This window comes from Tachypleus tridentatus, chromosome 3 (assembly GCF_004210375.1).
Source record: "Tachypleus tridentatus isolate NWPU-2018 chromosome 3, ASM421037v1, whole genome shotgun sequence".
NCBI classification, from domain to species: Eukaryota; Metazoa; Arthropoda; class Merostomata; order Xiphosura; family Limulidae; genus Tachypleus; species Tachypleus tridentatus.
In genome coordinates, this window is record NC_134827.1 from 29,890,097 (window position 1) to 29,909,538 (window position 19,442).

At 32.9% G+C, this 19,442-nt stretch overlaps 1 protein-coding gene across 3 annotated transcripts; it reads right to left on the reverse strand.

Annotated features, from left to right (window-relative positions):
- Nucleotides 1–8,109: 8,109 nt before the first annotated feature.
- On the reverse strand, nt 8,110–19,244 carry LOC143246619 (transmembrane protein 18-like). 3 transcript variants are annotated; one of them, XM_076493654.1, is made up of 6 exons: nt 18,969–19,244; nt 18,001–18,078; nt 11,973–12,090; nt 10,509–10,563; nt 10,119–10,212; nt 8,110–8,519 (listed from the first exon to the last, which is right to left on the reverse strand). In XM_076493654.1, exons 2-6 carry the CDS (start codon nt 18,073–18,075, stop codon nt 8,355–8,357), a joined length of 507 nt encoding a protein of 168 aa, XP_076349769.1. In that variant the 5' UTR covers nt 18,076–18,078; nt 18,969–19,244; the 3' UTR covers nt 8,110–8,354. The 3 variants fall into 3 exon arrangements, with proteins under 3 accessions (XP_076349769.1, XP_076349768.1, XP_076349770.1); XM_076493653.1 differs by lacking the exon at nt 18,969–19,244 and adding an exon at nt 18,840–18,940; XM_076493655.1 differs by lacking the exon at nt 18,969–19,244 and adding an exon at nt 18,412–18,612.
- Nucleotides 19,245–19,442: the final 198 nt, after the last annotated feature.

The window sequence follows — 19,442 nt, forward strand, 5'->3', positions numbered from 1 at the left end:
GCGGTGGTGGTCTTTTTAACAACGTTTCGATCACTAAACTGAAGCCTTTTTGATTAAAGATATACTGGAAGTTAAAGAATGCTTATCTACTCTCTTCATCTTATCCTTCATTGTGCATCGACCGTTGTCCTTCAAAAAAGTAGGTTATAAGATTTCAAATTACTTATTTTTCGTTAAAATATCGCAAACATTTTTAATTGGAATTAATATACTTTACAAGACACACGCACACATTACAAGAACTGGTATGCAAAGTATCGTTGGGTGCGTCTTCGTATATCACGCAATTTCTCAATAAATCCTCAAATAAATTAGATATTAACAAACTTCACTGAATTAATGAACTTAACTGCAAAAGTTTTAAATAATGTCATTCACACACGCATGTACGTGCATGCGCATGTTTAAAACATTCAAGCCCAATAGGCATAGACATTTTCGGCGTTTCAGTATGATATCGATCTTGGATTTCTCTTCTGATTGGTCCGGCATGGCCAAGTGGGTTAAGGCGTTCGACTCGTAATCTGACTGTCGCGGGTTCGAACCCTCGTCGTACCAAACATTCTCGCCCTTTCAGCCGTGAGGGCGTGATAATGTTACAATCAATCCCACTATTCGTTGGTAAAAGAGTAGCCCACGAGTTGGGAGTGGGTGGTGATGACTAGCTGCATTTCCTCTAGTCTGACACTGCTAAATTATGAACGGCTAGCGCAGATAGCCCTCGTGTAGCTTTGCGCGAAATTAAAAAAAAAAAACCTATTCTGATTTTCCGAGATTCAATGCCTTTGTCTGTGTGTGAATTTACTCGCTCAACTAGTTCTTGGTTAAACATTACTTTCTTCATATATGTTTAAGAATCAATCAACATTTTAACGAGAGAGATGCATTTTAAAATGTTTATTAATTAAAATTAAACTTTAAAAATATACCTCAAACACCTTTATCGTTAAAACGTAATAACATACTCATAAAGAAAAAAAAATAACATCATCTTGTCGTTAAAATTAAAGATTTAAAGTTTGGAAACTGAAACAAATTGTACGATCACGAAACCAAACGTTTAACTTTTTGTTTTCATAACACTTATTGTAAACACATCAATACTACAAAAAATACAGTTTGATTATTTATCTACTGAAAATAAATAATCCAGTACAGTCGTTTAAATATTTACGTCCTTTGTGCGTTCCTTTCTATGGTTCTATTATATTTTTGTACTACATTATTTACAAGAATTGTGATAGATATCCCCAATGTACAGGATGGCCCCAAGTTCCTATCCATCCTGGGCCCGGCATGGCCTAGCGCGTTAAGGCGTGCGCTTCGTAATCTGAGGGTCGCGCCAAACATACTGGCCCTCCCAGCCGTGGGGGCGTTATAATGTGACGGTCAATCCCACAATTCGTTGGTAAAAGAGTAGCCCAAGAGTTGGCGGTGGGTGGTGATGACTAGCTGCCTTCCCTCTAGTCTTACACTGCTAAATTAGGGACGGCTGGCACAGATAGCCCTCGAGTAGCTTTGTGCGAAATTCCAAAAAAAAAAAAAAAAAAAATCCTATTTATCCATATATATTATGTATCCAGGGTATCTGTGTGCTGTTCCTCATTCTCGCTGCATAATATTATGCGACGCCATGTTCTGTGAGACACTTTCCATAACGTAGCAGGGGTTATTGTTCCAAATACCGCGGTAGCATCTGCCTTCCACTCATCTTTAGTATTATAACGTTGTTTATAATAACATATGGATGGGTAGGATCTTACGGACCACCCTGTACATGTAGTATGCTTTTTTTTTTTTTAAACTGATCGAGCTTTCAAATCAGTGTATCTAAACTACACACAAGCACGTACCGAGCATATTACATTTTCGTTTCCATATACGAAATAAAAACTAAAGCTAATTTTTCATTTATTATTTTTTTAATTTTAGTTGATAAGGTTTTAGTTTCGTAAAGCGTATCTCTATTAACTTGGTTTTCAATTAACGATAATTTTATTATTTTTTTGTTTATATCTCAAACGTTTTTTGTTCTTTTTTTAAAGGGAAACAGTTTTTAAAATTATAAACAATAAATTAAAAGCATCATAAACTTAAGAAGTTTAAATTGACTGCTCTGACAGGAGACTTGAAAGATTACAGAAGATTAAGGTAGTTGATGAAACAGAAAATTAGGGCGTCAAAAAGGTTGTCTGAATGTATACAAATTAACAGAAAGGATTTTTTTTTAAATACATTAACAGTAAACAAAATGTTAAAATAATGGTAGGAACTGGAGTATTGATAAAGGAAGGTTAGTATCTCATTATTATGAAATGGTTAGGTTTATTAAATTTTGCTTTTTCTAACGAATATTTAATCAGTATTCTACAGTTAAATTTCTCCAGGGTTTTGAAGGACGTTAAAGATTGGATATGTGTGGCACTTCCTACTGTTTTTATCAGTTCTTTAATAGTTAACAGGTACCAGAGGACTGGTACCTAAAATCACTCCTCTTTTAAGAGTGGTTATAAAAATTGTGCCAAAAATAATAAACCCATTAGTTTTACTTCAGTTGTGGGAATAGTTCTGGAAAGTCCGATAAAAGATGTTTTCTAAAGTCATTTAACAAAGTTTAGAATTTTATTGGATAGTCAAAATGGTTTCACTAAAGTAAATCTTGCCTCAAAAATCTTTTAAAGTTCGTTGAAAAGGTTACTACTGCTTATGTAGGTGAGGGTAAAAGTGTAGATTTGTTGTTTCTAGATGTTCAGAAAACATTTGACAAGCTGTCAAACAAAAGGCTTGTAAAAAAAATAAAAGACTTTCTATCAGTAAGAGATGATTTTAAAACTGGATACGAAAAAACACAAGGTTATTACAAATGGATTTCAGTCAAACTGGATTAATGTCACAAGTTGGATGTCTCAGAGCTCAGTTTTAGGACGTTTTGATTTATATCAATGACATAGATAAAGCAGTAGTAAAAATTACTTATGTTTGCTGATGATATTAAGATCTTTGATGTTACTTACTAGTTGTGAAGAGGATGATGCTACTTTACACAAGGATTTAGATCATCTAGTGAGTTGGGCAAACGAATGGTAGATGGGTTTTAATTATAATAAATGCAAGATAATACATGTGGGTTATTATAATTTGAATTGGAATAACCTTAAAAGTGTTTTGAAGGAAAGGGATCTTGGTGTAAGAGGTGATCAATTTCTAAAGCCATCCAAGCAGTGTGCATGTATGATTTTATGTTATAACCACAGAAATATTTAATACAAATTTAAAAATGTTATAATTTCATTGCATGACTTATTGATTAGGCCACATTTGAAATATTGCATCAGTCTTCACTTCTTACCTCAGGAAAGTTGTTGAACTTTTGGAAAGAGTTCAGAGAAGGGTTGTTAGAATGGTACAGGTAATGGAGGGATTGTCATATGAGGAGAGGCTGAAATCTCTCAAACTGATTTTGCTTGAGAAAAAAAAAAGAGTTGGAGAGATCTGATTGAGGTGTTGAAATTTGTATGGGGAAGTGAGAGTGTTGACATATCATCTCTTTACATATTTAGCAGTGAGAAATAGTAGGGCTAAGGGACACAACTATAAATTTTTCAAGGGTAGGAGTCTTCAAGTTATGATAGTTTCATTTTTCTAATAAGATGGTTGGGCCTTTAGAATGGATTGCCTTCAGATGTTGTAGATACAATAAATTTAAGTGAATTTAAGGAAATGTTTAATAATTATTTGAACAATATGTGCTAGTTTAAGATTTTTATTTTAATTACTTTAGCTTATGGATGGAACAGCTGAGATGGACATAATAATTAGGCCTCATGTTGTTCCAAAACATTATGCTATGTTATTAGCCTTTGATTCCAAACGATTCTTATTCAAGGTATCTTAAGTTTTAATACTAGAACAGAGAAAAAGTAGTTGACTCAGAATCTTAGTTTTCCACACAATGAGCTTGGTAATAATGATTCAGACACTCTTTGTGACTCCTAATAGCCATCCTCAAGTTGAAAGCTGGGTGTGGTCAAATGATTAATGTGTCAAATTGTGTTCTCACCGCATTGCAGCAAAAACACTCTTTGTCTTGGTTGGGCTATTAAGAGACTGTTTGCTTGTTTCTAGTATAGCACAAAGTTACACAAAGGGCTGTCTGTGCTCCACCCAACCCAGGTATTGAAACTCGATTTCTAGCATTCTAAGTTTGCAGACATACCACTGTGTCACTGGTGGACCATCTATGTTTGAATGAGAATGACCATGACAGGTGTGTTTCGCTAGTCACACTGGTTAAATATATTCATACAAGAACTTTCCAAGACTTTGTGTCAAAGGGAGACATTTGTTTTAAGTACTTTTCAGTCAAGTAATGTAATACTAGAAAACAAGGTTTAGGAATTAACTTGTATGGTGACTGTGGACACTCACTAATTAAATGATTGGCTAGTGTTTTATTTTTATTTGGTCATGGGGGATCCCATAAGTAAAATATTCATTGCCCACTGACCCCATCCACCATTGCATCCTACGAAGAATTGCACTACAATGCGAAACAAGAACATGTGAGCACTATATCAAAACACCAATATCAGACACAATGCCCACTGAAAATGTCCAATACTGGTACTCAGTCGACCCTAGCCCCTAGCCAAAAAAAATCTGGGGGGGCACCCTGAAGTCACTCATTTACAGGAATTCAAGGCCAAAGTGGTGTGTTGCAATGGTCCAAATACCACTCAGCCACCAGGATCCTCTTCATGAGTTACTTACTACACACATCAAACACGTGGGTGAATACTTGGATTGTGCAGAAGGTAAACCAAAAATACAGGACCTTCCCTGGAAGGTCCCCTCACCATGCACAAGAATCCATCCCAATGGAAAAAAACAATTTATTCTGATTATGATATTAAGGTAATGTACAGTATTCTTTTAATGTGACTTACACGTTTTATACGTTCCATTACACAATTATAACAGGTTTGTGACAACTCACTTTGTAAACGATTGAAGTCCTCAATACACAAACAATATCAAGTTTAAGTATTACTTATTTTAACTGTTGTGTTGTATATTAGAAACACACGTATAAGTGCACTTCCACTATTAACTGATTGATCACACACATTCAAAGTTCATTAGACACTTGTTTTAAAAATCATTACAATAATTCAGACGTTGTGGAGGCAGTAATCTTGAGTGAATTTAAGGGAAACCTTGAAAACTATATTAGTGAGTGATAAGGCTGGTTATAATATTTTTCATTTATAACAGTCTAGTTTAGAGGATGGGACAGCCAGAATTGACCAACAGGTCCCTAAATATTATGTTATGAAAACTACTAACATGGTATCACCCTGTCTGTTGCTGTTAATACGTGTATGTCAAAGTTTTGCTGTTAAGTGAATATTTCACACCCTTTTGAGAGTTTCACAAAAATTGTTAAATGACTACGTGAAATGATGGGTAATTTGTACCAAAGCAACAGTTTCCTTAAAGTGTTAATTCACAAAGCTTTAAAGTTATAAAACATAATAACAAAAACTGTGCCAAGGATAGACGCCTTCAGCCTCAAACACATCTGAAAGCTAATAGGATATTTCAAGTTCACTTACACAGGACGATTAGAAGCCTTATTGTTCAAAGCACTGAATCGTATTACACAGCCAGTCTCGTGCCGGTAAAGTAGTCGGTAAACCATGCCTAACTTTGCAACATATGCAAATTATCAAAATTACACATAACTTTAGCAACCACTGAGCCATCTGGGTATATGTAGTTACAATACATGGAATGTACTTCTTTAGAACCTAACTAAATACATGGAATGAAAATGTACTGTTTCAGAATCTTCCAGTTCGCATACATGTACGAGACTAGGAGGTCCTTTGCCTAAGCTTGCAAAAAAAGGATCAGTTACTCCCAAAAATCGAGTGATTTGCAGATGAAAATATTACTGAATGACAGAAAAATCTAATAAGGAAAAAGATTTGTGGTATACAACAGTTTACTTAATATACAGAACAAAAGATACTATAATACTACATAATTCCTTACAGACATAATTTTCATGATGTCCTAATAATTATTGCCATACCTCGTACAATTTCTGATCTGTTTATAAAAAAGAAACATTCATGTTATTGGAAACTGTCACTGTCGAATGGGTGGATCAAGATTTTTGGTGAGGATGCTGACAGCATCTGCCTGGATTTAAAGAATTAAAACAAACTTGTGCTATTTTAAAAACACTAGGAAATCAAGATATATTTATAATTAAGATGGAACAAAACAAACTTGAACAACGTCTTCTCATATCAAAATAATACACTGCTCAACCATTATTTATAATTAAGATGGAACAGAACAAACTTGAACAATGTCTTCTCATATCAAAATAATACACTGCTTAACCATTATCTCTGCTGTTTATAATTAAGATGGAACAGAACCAACTAGAACAACATCTTCTCATATCAAAATAATACACTACTTAACCATTATCTCTACCGTTTATAATTAAGATGGAACAGAACAAACTTAAACAACGTCTTCTCATATCAAAATAATACACTGCTTAACCATTATCTCTACTGTTTATAATTAAGATGGAACAGAACCAACTAGAACAACATCTTCTCATATCAAAATAATACACTACTTAACCATTATCTCTACCGTTTATAATTAAGATGGAACAGAACAAACTTAAACAACGTCTTCTCATATCAAAATAATACACTGCTTAACCATTATCTCTACTGTTTATAATTAAGATGGAACAGAACAAACTTGAACAACATCTTCTCATATCAAAATAATACACTGCTTAACCATTATCTCTACCGTTTATAATTAAGATGGAACAGAACAAACTTGAACAACGTCTTCTCATATCAAAATAATACACTGCTTAACCATTATCTCTACTGTTTATAATTAAGATGGAACAGAACCAACTAGAACAACATCTTCTCATATCAAAATAATACACTGCTTAACCATTATCTCTACTGTTTAATTATTCATAACTTCGAATGCATAAACTTTTAATTTTGTTCACTAGAGGCAGTAATTATGAATATGGTGAAAATATACACGACTATTCAATAATAGAATTATCACATTCTTACTCATATCTGGCATAATGTAACAAATGTTGTTAAATCTTTATTTAATCTACAGAGTTAGAAAACATTAATATCAATTATAATTATTCAAATGGTTTGATGAGTTATTAACCTTTTTATTTATGAAAAAGTTTCCTTAGTTTCAATTCATATATAAACAGTAAAAATTTAATGTTAAGATGGCAAATAATGTTGAATATTCTTGACAAAATTTCCATGAAAGGTTTGTAACTCAGCTTAGTTTTAGTTACTGTCTCATTTCTTAATGTATTTAATATTGATTTAATATCGCATTATGAAAACAGAAGTTATCTGTTCAGGTTGCATATGCACTTTGGAAATAAGTTTAATCAATTACAACATTATTTGTTGTGAAGTATACAACATACTATCTGTGCTGTCGCCAACTACAGAAACTGAATTCTAAATTTGAGAATTTTAAGCACCCAAGCCACCAGGGAATAATAATGTTACAATTAATGACAAATATTTATATCTGAAAAATGATTTCCTTCACTCTCATATATACTAATTATAAATGTTAAGTACACTTTTACTCAAAAGCCATCTCAAAATCAAAATGACACAAAAATGTACCATCACTTCTGTCAAATTAAAACTAACAAGAGAATGAAAAGTGTTGTTCTATAAAGAAATTCAAACATGAACACATTTGTCAGGTTTTGGATATCAGGTGGTTTCACACATTTCATGATACACACATGTTCACGGCTCAGGCTTGAAAGCATCAACAGAGTGTCAGTCGTAAACACAATAGACACGTGATACATTAATATATAAACACGTGTCTGTGTGTGCAAGTTCACTGAAATTTTTAAATGTGTCAGCAGTGACTGAACTAAAACTATGTTGTACATCTTTTTTAACAATACTTTTTTGTTATAAAGAATATAAATTTCTTCAATATTTGAAGGTAATACTCAATTACTGTTCTTTATGATTTATAAATAATTTCACGTTGTGTATTTATACTTTATTTCAAAGTTAATTGAACTATTTTACTACAACTTATTCTTTTGACTTGAATACCGTGCACAACACAGTTTCTTACCAAGATTTAAAGTGACACCCATTAACAGTTCACGTGATAGCTCTGTTCTTAAATTCTTCTGAACTTCCATTTCTTCTTCACGAGTCAAAATGACTTAATCACATTTCTCATGGCCAGACAAACCTGGAGTGCCTCTGCTGGAACTGCTATCGTTAATCACATTTCTCATGGCCAGACAAACCTGGAGTACCTCTGCTGGAACTGCTATCGCTGCCATGAACTTGTCCAGAACTACTGCCAACACGCTGCTGCTCGCGTCTCAGCTGTGCTTGTTTGGCTTTTATAAGCAACGTTCCCGAGATCCAGAGCCACTGACACTATATTATACATGTTAGAAATACTAGAATTATATATTTCAACAGCAGTAAACAGGTATTAAAACAACCACAAAAAATGCACTATCAATTACACCAGATGGGATTCTGGAATATAAATACCTGAAAAATGTCAAGTAATCTTGAACAAAAACTAAAGAAAATACCCTTTTTATATTGTATTACACAATTGGAATTTTCAAAAGAACTTGAAAAATGTGAAATAAGAGAACTTTATGCTTAAAAGGATTATTATGATAGACTAATTTCAATAGATAATTAGTAGTTCATGTTTATCACTTACTAGTAATAAAGTATCACCTAACATCACTTATTTGTTGCAGGTCATCAAGTTTACACAATGTACACTTTCAGTCACAACAATCGACTCTTGAAGTATACTTCTGATTTGAGCCCTAATAACTGCAACATTTTCTGATCCATACTTTGTTAATACAAACCTGTTTGATTCTTTAAAACCAAGTGCTTTTAGTGATACTTGGTAGTTTGACTACCAATTTCAACGAAGAAAACAGGCTCAAGACTTTATCTTTTTATTGAATAAACAGTTTAAAACTAGATTAAATTTGTTTGTTTTTTAGCTTACTAGTGAGTTTGTTTTGTTTTTAAATTTCGCACAAAGCTACTCGAGGGCTATCTGTGCTAGCCGTCCCTAATTTAGCAGTGCAAGACTAGAGGGAAGGCAGCTAGTCATCACCACCCACCACCAACTCTTGGGCTACTCTTTTACCAACGAGTAGTGGAATGGAGCGTCACATTATAATGCCCCCACGGCTGAAAGGGCGAGCATGTTTGGCACGACAGGGATGCGAACCTGCAACCCTCAGATTACGAGTTGCACGCCATAACACGCTTGGCCATGCTGGGCCCCTTACTAGTGAGAGAATTTTAGTTTACTATTGTAACTAACAAGTAACATTAATGTTGAAACATCAAAACCAGAATTATAAGAAACAATTGCATCTAAGTATGCCATTATACAAGTAACAGTAAATTTTAATACACCAGATTCAAGTTCTATTTGTTTTTGAATAGAAGTGACAATTGTAGTTCATCAAACCAATCTTCTCTAATAAGTTTGACTTGAAATAAATCAGTTGAATCTTTAACATAGGTAACATAACATGCATGAACACCAACTACAATGTTTTTAAATTTTATGTTCAAAATAATACACAAAAATATCATTAAATCAGACAGTTAAAAACACTATTCTGAAACATGTGTGAGCAGTAATCAAATGAAAATCGTATAGAGTACAATAAAGTTTAAAGTCCTTACACCATAAAAAAACAAAGATATTTAACAAGTGAAATAATATTTCATTTCTTCAAAATTTTACACCGTGACTTCATGAGAAATTTAGCACCTTTTACAATCACCATTACTAGAACAAAATTATAATGACCTTATCATGGAGACCATAATGGTTAACTACTTGCAGAAGCAACGTGGTATACGATCTAAGACCTAGAATATGATTATTCCAAAAACTTTCATTTTACAGTGGGAAACAATAAATACCTTTCAAAACTTAAGCTGAAACTATTTTTATAGTTTTAAAGAAATGCTTTTACTCACCACAAGGAAAAGACAGTTAAGCAATGAAGGAGTAGCAAACATAATGGAAATAAAAACTCCACTACTGTCAAAGTACTGGTCTCTAGCAAAAAGTCTGTAGAACAAAAAGTTAAATTACGTGTAGTCAACTACAACTGGCAATATTCCACATGCGTAAAACTAGGTTTCTGTAAAAATTAGCCACATCAAAAGAAATGTAATGTGACAAGGATGACAAATATTAAGAATCTAGACACTTAACAATGCAAACATTTATGATGTCACAAGTAATCTAAACTGTAGAATTCTAATATTATTTTCTTAATAATTCATTTTGTAATAACAGACAACTCTCTACAACCTTGAGAAACATCTTGATGAACCACTATCTAACAAGTAAAAACTACCTACCTCCAGTTTTTAGCTGCCCATTCATTTAGGACTTCAGAGAAGTAAACCATTAACACTGAATGAAAGAAAAATTGTTTTCACTGTGTGGAAATTCTTGTAAGTACATCACGATTTTCATTAAAGAAGAACATTGACGTTATCTAATAACCACAAATAATTACTTTGTATTATCCAACAATAACTGTTTAATACCATTTAGACTGCTAATGCTTTCAAAGTGTTGTAGCGACAAGGAAAATTCCAAAATCAAGGAATTCTTTATTTTATTTTAATTAATTGATAGAACACCAGTTTCTCAATCCAGGACCTCTAGAATAAAATCCAACGTATTCCAAGTCTAAAATGTATCTTACTAACTTGTTAGTCTCACATTAGAGAGAGGAGGTACTTAGTCAACAGCAACCAACACCAACGTTGGGCTACTTCAGATCAAGTAGTGTGCTCTAATGGTCACTCTTATGACATACCTAAAGTGTAGGGCATGATTTTGTGGCAAAGTGCTACAAACTATGTACCCTCAGATTCATATGTTTCAAGCTAACTGTCAGGCCACAGCTTGCTCCCATCATAGTCAAAGCAACATTTGTATTTGTAGACAAAAAGTTGATACGCTGTATAATTACGAGAATTAACAAAATAGAGATCATCCAAGGTCATTAGCGAGTAGTTAGACAGTAAGTCACTTTGCGTGTTAATTCACTGAACACAGTTTTCTTTCTGAGCAACTCCAACAACGTTTTCAAAAATTTTAATTCATAACAATTTACTAATTTTAAATAATCAGAGTACAACTGGGGTCATTTGATTCAATATTTTTTCAAACAAGAAAAAAATATAGGAAAGTAACCTATCAATTATTTTTCTACCTTGGTTTTAAAACAACAATCTGGTAAAGTGATTAATACAAACAAAATAGATATTGGAGAACAGGACACACATAAAATAAGGGGACATTTTTATAAACCTAAACTTTCTAAAATCAATCTGTGTTCTTTATAGAAATAGTTTTAAACAGGTGAGTACAACCAATAAGGCCAAGATTTAAACTTATACCAAATATGTGCAAACACGTTTTTTTTTTATTTTCTCTATTTTTGATCCAGGTTTTAATCTTTCTCTTATTCAATGTGAATAAGTTATGAAGGCAAACTGGCATCCATAGACATTTAACTATAAAAGATGAATTTGTAAAAAGTCTGTTTGCAGTTACATGGTAAATTTTGGATTACTTTGGGACAAAAAGTTCTTAAAAGGATACAAATGTACCAGTTAGTCATGCGTATTGCTAAAACTGCATAATCATTTGAACAAAAATATTTACTCTGAATTTCTTGACAAGTACATTCATTGTAGGAAAAAGTATTGTGTATGTATAAACTCAACTGAAAGATGCAATCATGTTCTCATTAATTTTGTAATTAAATACTTAACAAGTCTGTTTAGTCTTTTAAAAATGGCACTTACAAAGCGTGCAAAATAACACTGCTTGAATGTTTCCATGGTTACGAGTCACTACAGCCAAGACCGTAATAAATCCATGAAAAGTCATGAGGAAAATGATCCATGGTTCTGTCCAGTCCACCTTGAAAAGTTTAAAGAAACTTTTTTAACATAAAACTCATGCTGTTAATTTATTTACTTACTTATTCTACACTCCTAGTGTCTTATAGTAGTTAGAGTACTATATCTCCCCCATGAAAGTAATACACATAGCTAAGTCCCCTTTGGAGGCATTGGCAAAGGCTTATTAGGGGAACTCCAATGATGACCTAATAATTTTTTGAGAGGTATATCAAATTGCACTGCACAGAGAACTTGCACATCATCAGACAAGTGAAAACTCCATAACTTTAAGAAGATATAAAACTCTTGCCATAATAATTTTGAGTTTATTTTAAAAGACATTTTCTAACTCTTAATTTAAAATTGTAACCACATATCATTAGCATTTTCAGCAGTACAAAAAACATAATAGTTCCTCACAGAGACCTGGCGTGTACACAGAATGAAAATATGTGAATACTTTATGCATTATGTATCTGTTCTGTATGCGTACAACACATACGTGAAATAATGAAAGTAAATGCCCAATGATTATGTGGATTAATAGTACAGTAGAGTCCCCCTCAGATTCGGTCACCCCTTGAAAGCAGTCATTCAATCACAGTCCCTTTATTTGTTTACATAATCCCTAATTATGTACAGTGGAACCCCTCTAATCAGAACAGTTTGTCTCAGTCCCAAAGGTGACTGCTTTAGAGGGGGTTCCACAGTATTTGAAAACATGACTTTCACAGACATACTCTTATAATCATCCGACAAATTCAAATAGTTATTGGTTGGTGTTTTAAAATCAGAAATGTTTTAATAAATTCATGTTCATAAGCTCTGAAAGGTCCAAGATACTTAGCTAATGATAGGCTCCTTCGTTTTGCTCTGGTAATCTAGAAACATCTCTCACAGTGAGAAGTGGCAGAAGAATGTAACACTTTATCTAAGTTGTTATATTCTTTTGAATGCAGCATGTAGTTGTCAATCAACTGAGAAACACTTTAAACACCATCCCCACACTCTGGAAAGTTTTGCATCAAGTAATGTCCTTGTATTCTACTACACGGTCAGTCTCGGACGCATCAGTGGTGTTACTTCCCTCAGTGATCACTTGCATAATACTTCTGTTCAGATTTTACTTCTGTAACATTTAGGTGTAACATGAGCTGAGTTATCTTACAGCAGACAGCAAGTCCTTTTTCTTTATTTCAGAAAAATTCTCTGGGTCAAAACAGTGCATGTAATCACACAGATGACTAGGCTTGGCAAACCATGTTGTGAGACTTACTATTGCATTATGAAATACAATGTTGAAACTGCCAATCTTAAAAATTCTGGTCAAGAACCTATAAGAAGCAGTAATGTTTTCAAACAACACCCAAACTATTCAAAAACTACTTAACTTTTGGATCTTGTTCTAAAACTGTCAATCCTGTATGTAGTGATAAGTGATGCAGTTGTCTCACCTTCTGCAAATAATGTTTCATCACACTTAGTTTTTTGTTTTCTCTTCCTTTGGACAGACAATTCAACTGACTCCTTGACCTCATCACATTCATCAACATCTAAGAAATCTGACCAATTACATTTATGTTGTTTATTCGTCTGACAATTTTTTTTTTTTTTTGCTCTTGCTACATTGCTTTGCATGTTGTCCTTCACTGCCCTAAGTTGAACTATACACTACTGTATTTGCCTCTAAGCCTGGACTAAATTAAGTCCATTTGTTTGAAGATATTCTGATACAGATGTGATATGATGGAAAACAAACATAAATACATAAGTGATCAAAACTGTTTCATACCTCAGAAGTCCATCCAGCATCCCTCTAGCTTCTATTTTTGTGGCAGCATCATGTAACTTTGAATGATGCAGAGTAATAAGAAACTTGGTCAGACCTCAGAAACCTGCTTTGGAGTGGTCCACAGCTGTTCAGAACACATCTGATGGTGCACTTGATTTTTCCAACTAATAAGAAACTTGGCCAGACCTCAGAAAAATGCTTTGGAGTGGTCCACAGCTGTTCAGAACACATCTGATGGTGCACTTGATTTTTCCAACTAATAAGAAACTTGGCCAGACCTCAGAAACCTGCTTTGGAGTGGTCCACAGCTGTTCAGAACATATCTGATGGTACACTTGATTTTTCCAACTAATAAGAAACTTGGCCAGACCTCAGAAACCTGCTTTGGAGTGGTCCACAGCTGGTTGCACACTTGATTTTTCCAACCAACACATTTCAGGTATCAGTTTACAGCACACTGGTAAGTTACACTGATATCCTGTGGGGAATCAATATGTATTGTATTTAGAACACACCAGCACTTCTAACTTCATCTGATATAAACTTATAGATCATATCCTTCACTATAACAAGTAGCTTGTTGACTGTTGTTTTGCTGATGAAAGTGTAAAGTACTCCTAGTAGCTAAAGAGGTTTTTGCACTCCTTGGAGTTAACATTTACCTTTGTTCAAATGTTTTGAGAATGACACCTCATATTGACTCAAAAGTTTTAATCAGTTTAAAGAAAACACTGATTTATTTAAATTTCTTCCAGCTCATGTACAGCTTCACCTCCATCCATATCAATGAAAGATTATGCTTTCCAATAACCTTGATAACAGCAATAATTATTTAAAAAATTTTATAATTCTCCTAAAACCCTTTTATTTCATTTATTATACAGCATGTAAAGTACACAGAACAAGATGTCTTCACCTTTTACATGGATTCCTTAGATCTTTCATGTACCTTTGCATGTTGAAGAACATGGTGCAAGTCACTGCATTCACACAAAAGTGAAGGCCTGGTTGAAAAACGTAGCCAAATAGTGCAGAAACCCTTTTGTTACTGATTCAAACAAGAAAGCCACTGTTTTTTTTTTTTTAATCATAACTGATTATTGTTGGTACTCATTCTGATCAACTAAAATATTTTCAAGTGGTAGAAATGGATGTTGGACAAAACATTTGTAGTGCATTTCAGGACTTGATGGTTTAGAAAATATGTTCATGTCATCAAAAGTTTCACTTCCACGAAAGTTAACTGCTCCTGTCTCTGTGTCGTATTTCTCACTGCTTTCTGAAATTTACACAGGTGTTGCAGCTGTTGCTGTGTTTGTTTTTTTAATTTCATGCAAAGCTACACAAGGGCTATCTGCTCTAGCCATCCTTAACTTAGCGGTGTAAGACTGGAGAGAAGGTAGCTAGTCATCACCACCCACCACCAACTCTTGGGCTACTCTTTTACCAACGAATGATGGGATTGATCGTAACATCATAAAGCCCTCACAGCTGTAAGGGCAAGCATTTTGGTGCAATGGGGATTCGAACCCACAACCCTCAGATTATGAGTCAAACGCGTTAACCCACCTGGCCATTCCGGGCCTGTTGCTGTGACATCATCATCATCTTTGGGCAAAAGATTGGGATCACACAGTTTCAAAAGTTTCTTCATGATCAATTGATTGTGTTACCTGTTGAAGTTCAATTTAGGAAGTGATTTTACACTTCCCTCTGTCAAATGAATGAATAAATGTGATAATGTCCTTGTATCTTATAAAAATCAAATGTCTGATACCATCATGTTAGAATAATTTACTTATCATTCTTGTGACAATAACTTGGCTAATCACATTTAGCAGGTTTCACTAAATGTCACCAGAAAACATTACTGATACTAGGTAAAATTTACCATCAACACTAAACTACCATAACAGTTATCAACGACATATACCTATACTGACCAGCTGGACCAGTTATCAAATCCTCCTGCCCTTTGGCATAGGGTCTAAAGTGTTTTAGAACCACTGATTAATTATGTACATGCCACAGAAACTATATTTTTTATAAATGTTGTTTAAACATTTATATGATTTTAATTGTTGAACATATATTACTGTCAGTAATACATGGACATATACGAAATATTGATGCTGAAAAGGTAATCTATATGGACATAAGACTCCACTTTGCACACAGTGATTTCCTTGTGAAATGGTTTTGAAATTTCAAATATTATGACTAATCAACCATAGACCACATAATATGCATTCAGCCTGTTGTATGAGGGTATTCTACTTATGTACAAAATGATTATTTATATGCAAAGCATTGATAATCTAATAATCTTGAAATGAAATACCAAACGAGACATATGCTGTCCAGTCCACTTATTGTCAGAATGAATCCCCAAATATTAGCAAATTTTGTCAGTAAATTGCTTTGCACAACAAATCTATTAATCCTAATATAATAGTTATAAATTGAGTTTATAAAACTACATTATTATGACCATATACAATTTAAAGACCTATAAGTTTCACATAATGCTGATTTTTCAACCAATAGTAGCTGACAATTTTAATATTGTCCCAGAAAAAAATAAATAAAAAAATTACTACAAAATAATAATGTGATAAAATTGTTATTTATATAATCAAAACTAAACTTTAATATAGTATTTAAATCACAGATACATTCCTCAAGGACTGTTCATCATTATTCAACTGGGCACACTGAACAGCAAATGCTGGTTCGATATTTCTAGTGACCCTTGCAGACTCCTGTAACCATCTCACTTTAGAAGTCTTACACTCTTACCATCTTCTCTTTTCCAATGTTATTTACTTTTTAACATATGAAGCTTATGGACTTGCCAGCTTAAAACAACAGGTCTGAGACTTGCTCATAACATACAGAAATATTGTAATTTTCTGGTGATTTTTATACAAAACATAAAGCTATGGACAGAAGTATGATGCTATAACTTATATGTATCCCTTGGCAGCATGCAGTCATGTTCAGCCCTGTATGGGCAGATCTGTACAAGCATCTGAGCCTCTACGTAAAACATTACTGGGAATCACCATCTATTTCATAAGCAAAAGTTTAATAATAGACCAGTGGTTTACAGAATGCACACGAATAGTCATTTAATACACTTCCAATACACTATTATTATTATTTATCAGTGGCAGAGCCAGCAAAATAGAGTATAAATATTATCTGTGTATTATATTTAAAGATTTAAATGTATTCGGTATTTATTATATTATTTTAAATCAATTTGACTCTGAGATAAATAAAGGATGCTAGTTTTAATTTATGAATACAAGTTTTTAAATATTACTAAGTGATAAACTATAAAATTTAAGGGGTACAATTAATTGAATTCTGAAGACCCCCACCAGAATTTTGTCAGGTTGACCAGTGTGCCACTGCATACACCAGTTGCTCTCTATTTTAAGTATTGCACTATGGGTCTTGTGCACTTTTATGTGTGCAGTATTTTTGTGATTTGAAGCTTTAGGAAACTACATCAATTCATAGGAAGAATGCAGTTGTTTGGATTCAATTGGAGCTACTAAAGACATGTATTTCAAAGAATAATAATTTCACATGGCACGTACAGTGTTTAAATATTAACCTGAAACCATGGAAGTTATATACCTTGTATAAATTTTCATCTATGCTAAAAAACAGAGAAAATGTGCTTTATTCATGAACAGTATATATGTATATATAAGTAATTTTAAAAACATTATAATATGAGCCCCTTTTAAAAGCTCATGATGTGAGAAAAATATACTGTAGTAGTTCTGAGAAAATAATACGAGTTGAATGTACATATAAAGGATTATTTAGGGGCTATAAAAAAAAGTTTCTGTATTATATTTTGCAAAGACAAAGTATAATTGTCAGTGTAGAATACATTCAACAGAATTATATTTCAAATAATACTATAAGCTTAATATAAATAAAAAACATAAAAAATAAGCTTAAAACTTCCTATAACATCTTGAATTTATAGTTTATAACCTAGCAACTACTTGTACATCGTAAATATGCAAGGAGAAGATGATTTTTATTTGAAAATATATTATTATTATTAGGTTTAAAAAACATGCAGTTATAACATTATGAGATCTTCTTACTTACCTCTTTTAAGAGCTTCATAACGCTAAATATTTCTTTTGATTCAACGCCAACTTTGACTGTTCCTGCTGGATTCATTACCTAAAATAAACCATCAGGGTATTAATGTTAAAGCCAGGAAAACAGCTGCTGTCCAGTTCATTACTGTAACACAATCCAAAACCTTTATAACGTCTACTATAACTAATACTGCACAATGCAGCCACCCAAAAGTGTATCTCCTTTTATTCTATTGTGAAAACGATTGTCACTACAAAATGATCTACACAGGCAATTAATTACCTGTTCAGTCACACAGCTACACATTAAATTGCATTCTGTTAGTTTACATTCTTCTAATAACAATACACGTAACAAACAAAGTTCTAATATTAAAATGAACTATACAAAATATTTTGTCCTTGTTAAACTTACACTGTATGTTGCAGTTTATGATTTATATGTACTTATGATGTAGTTAACGCATACACATTTTGAGGCTAAGTGTTCAAAAATTATCATGCGAATGGTATTTTTAATTAAAAGTCTTTGAGCATTCTCCTTACAAGGAAATTATCATGTTACTTAAACAAATAATGACGAAATAATGCTGAAACATTCCATTTAGATGCACAAATATATATATATATATATATATACATATGGAAAAATCATTTGGTAAATTACGATAGTCTTAACCAAAACCTATGGAGATGTTTACTCTAGTAATACTAGCCTTAGGTAAAAAAAAAAAAAAAAATTACTAAATGTAGATAACTTTTTGTGCAAATGTATATTTCACTCTCGAGAAATCAAAATAATCAAATCGTTAACTAACAACATTTATAATATACTACACACACCAAAGACATCCTCATAAAATATTTTCATTTTACTTATGTAACTGACAATGACAAATAATAAGATAGTTTTTTTGGTTGTATTTACTGTTTTATACGCTGTACGACTACAAGAACGAATGTGTCACTCACCGAAAAACGAAGCTCAAGTATATTTTTTAAATTTACTTTATTAAACACTTCGTTACGCTCTCACCCAGATAATAAATGTTAGAGTAAATTAATCTGTCACTATGTTAACTCTACGGAACTAATCAGAAAAATAATTTAAGTATAATAAATCACACAGACTACACTAATACTGCTGTACTGCTAAACATAAGCTTTTCATGCATTTGCAGTACTGCGGTGTCGCTTGCTTTACACATTCAAACTTTCTTTGACATTAGGCTTCACTACCGGCTTTCATTCTGCTAAACTTTACTGTAACAATACAATAAAAATGTCAACAGCTTCTACCATTACTAACTTTTATAGCAATTATTTTAACGCAACAGGAAAAAAATCCGTAAAAAATACTAAGAAATCAAAAATCAAATAAAATGAATAGCATTCACAAACGCTGTATTATGAAATGTTACTTTTTCATTATTCGAATTGGCGCAC

Excerpts from the sequence above, each read along its gene's own strand:
- LOC143246619 (XM_076493653.1), bottom strand. Across the intron at positions 10,564-11,972 it reads AGTGTTATTTTGCACGCTTT|TGTTAATGGTTTACTTCTCT; the intron begins GTAAGTGCCATT and ends TCTTTCATTCAG. Across the intron at positions 10,213-10,508 it reads TGGGCAGCTAAAAACTGGAG|ACTTTTTGCTAGAGACCAGT; the intron begins GTAGGTAGTTTT and ends TTTGTTCTACAG.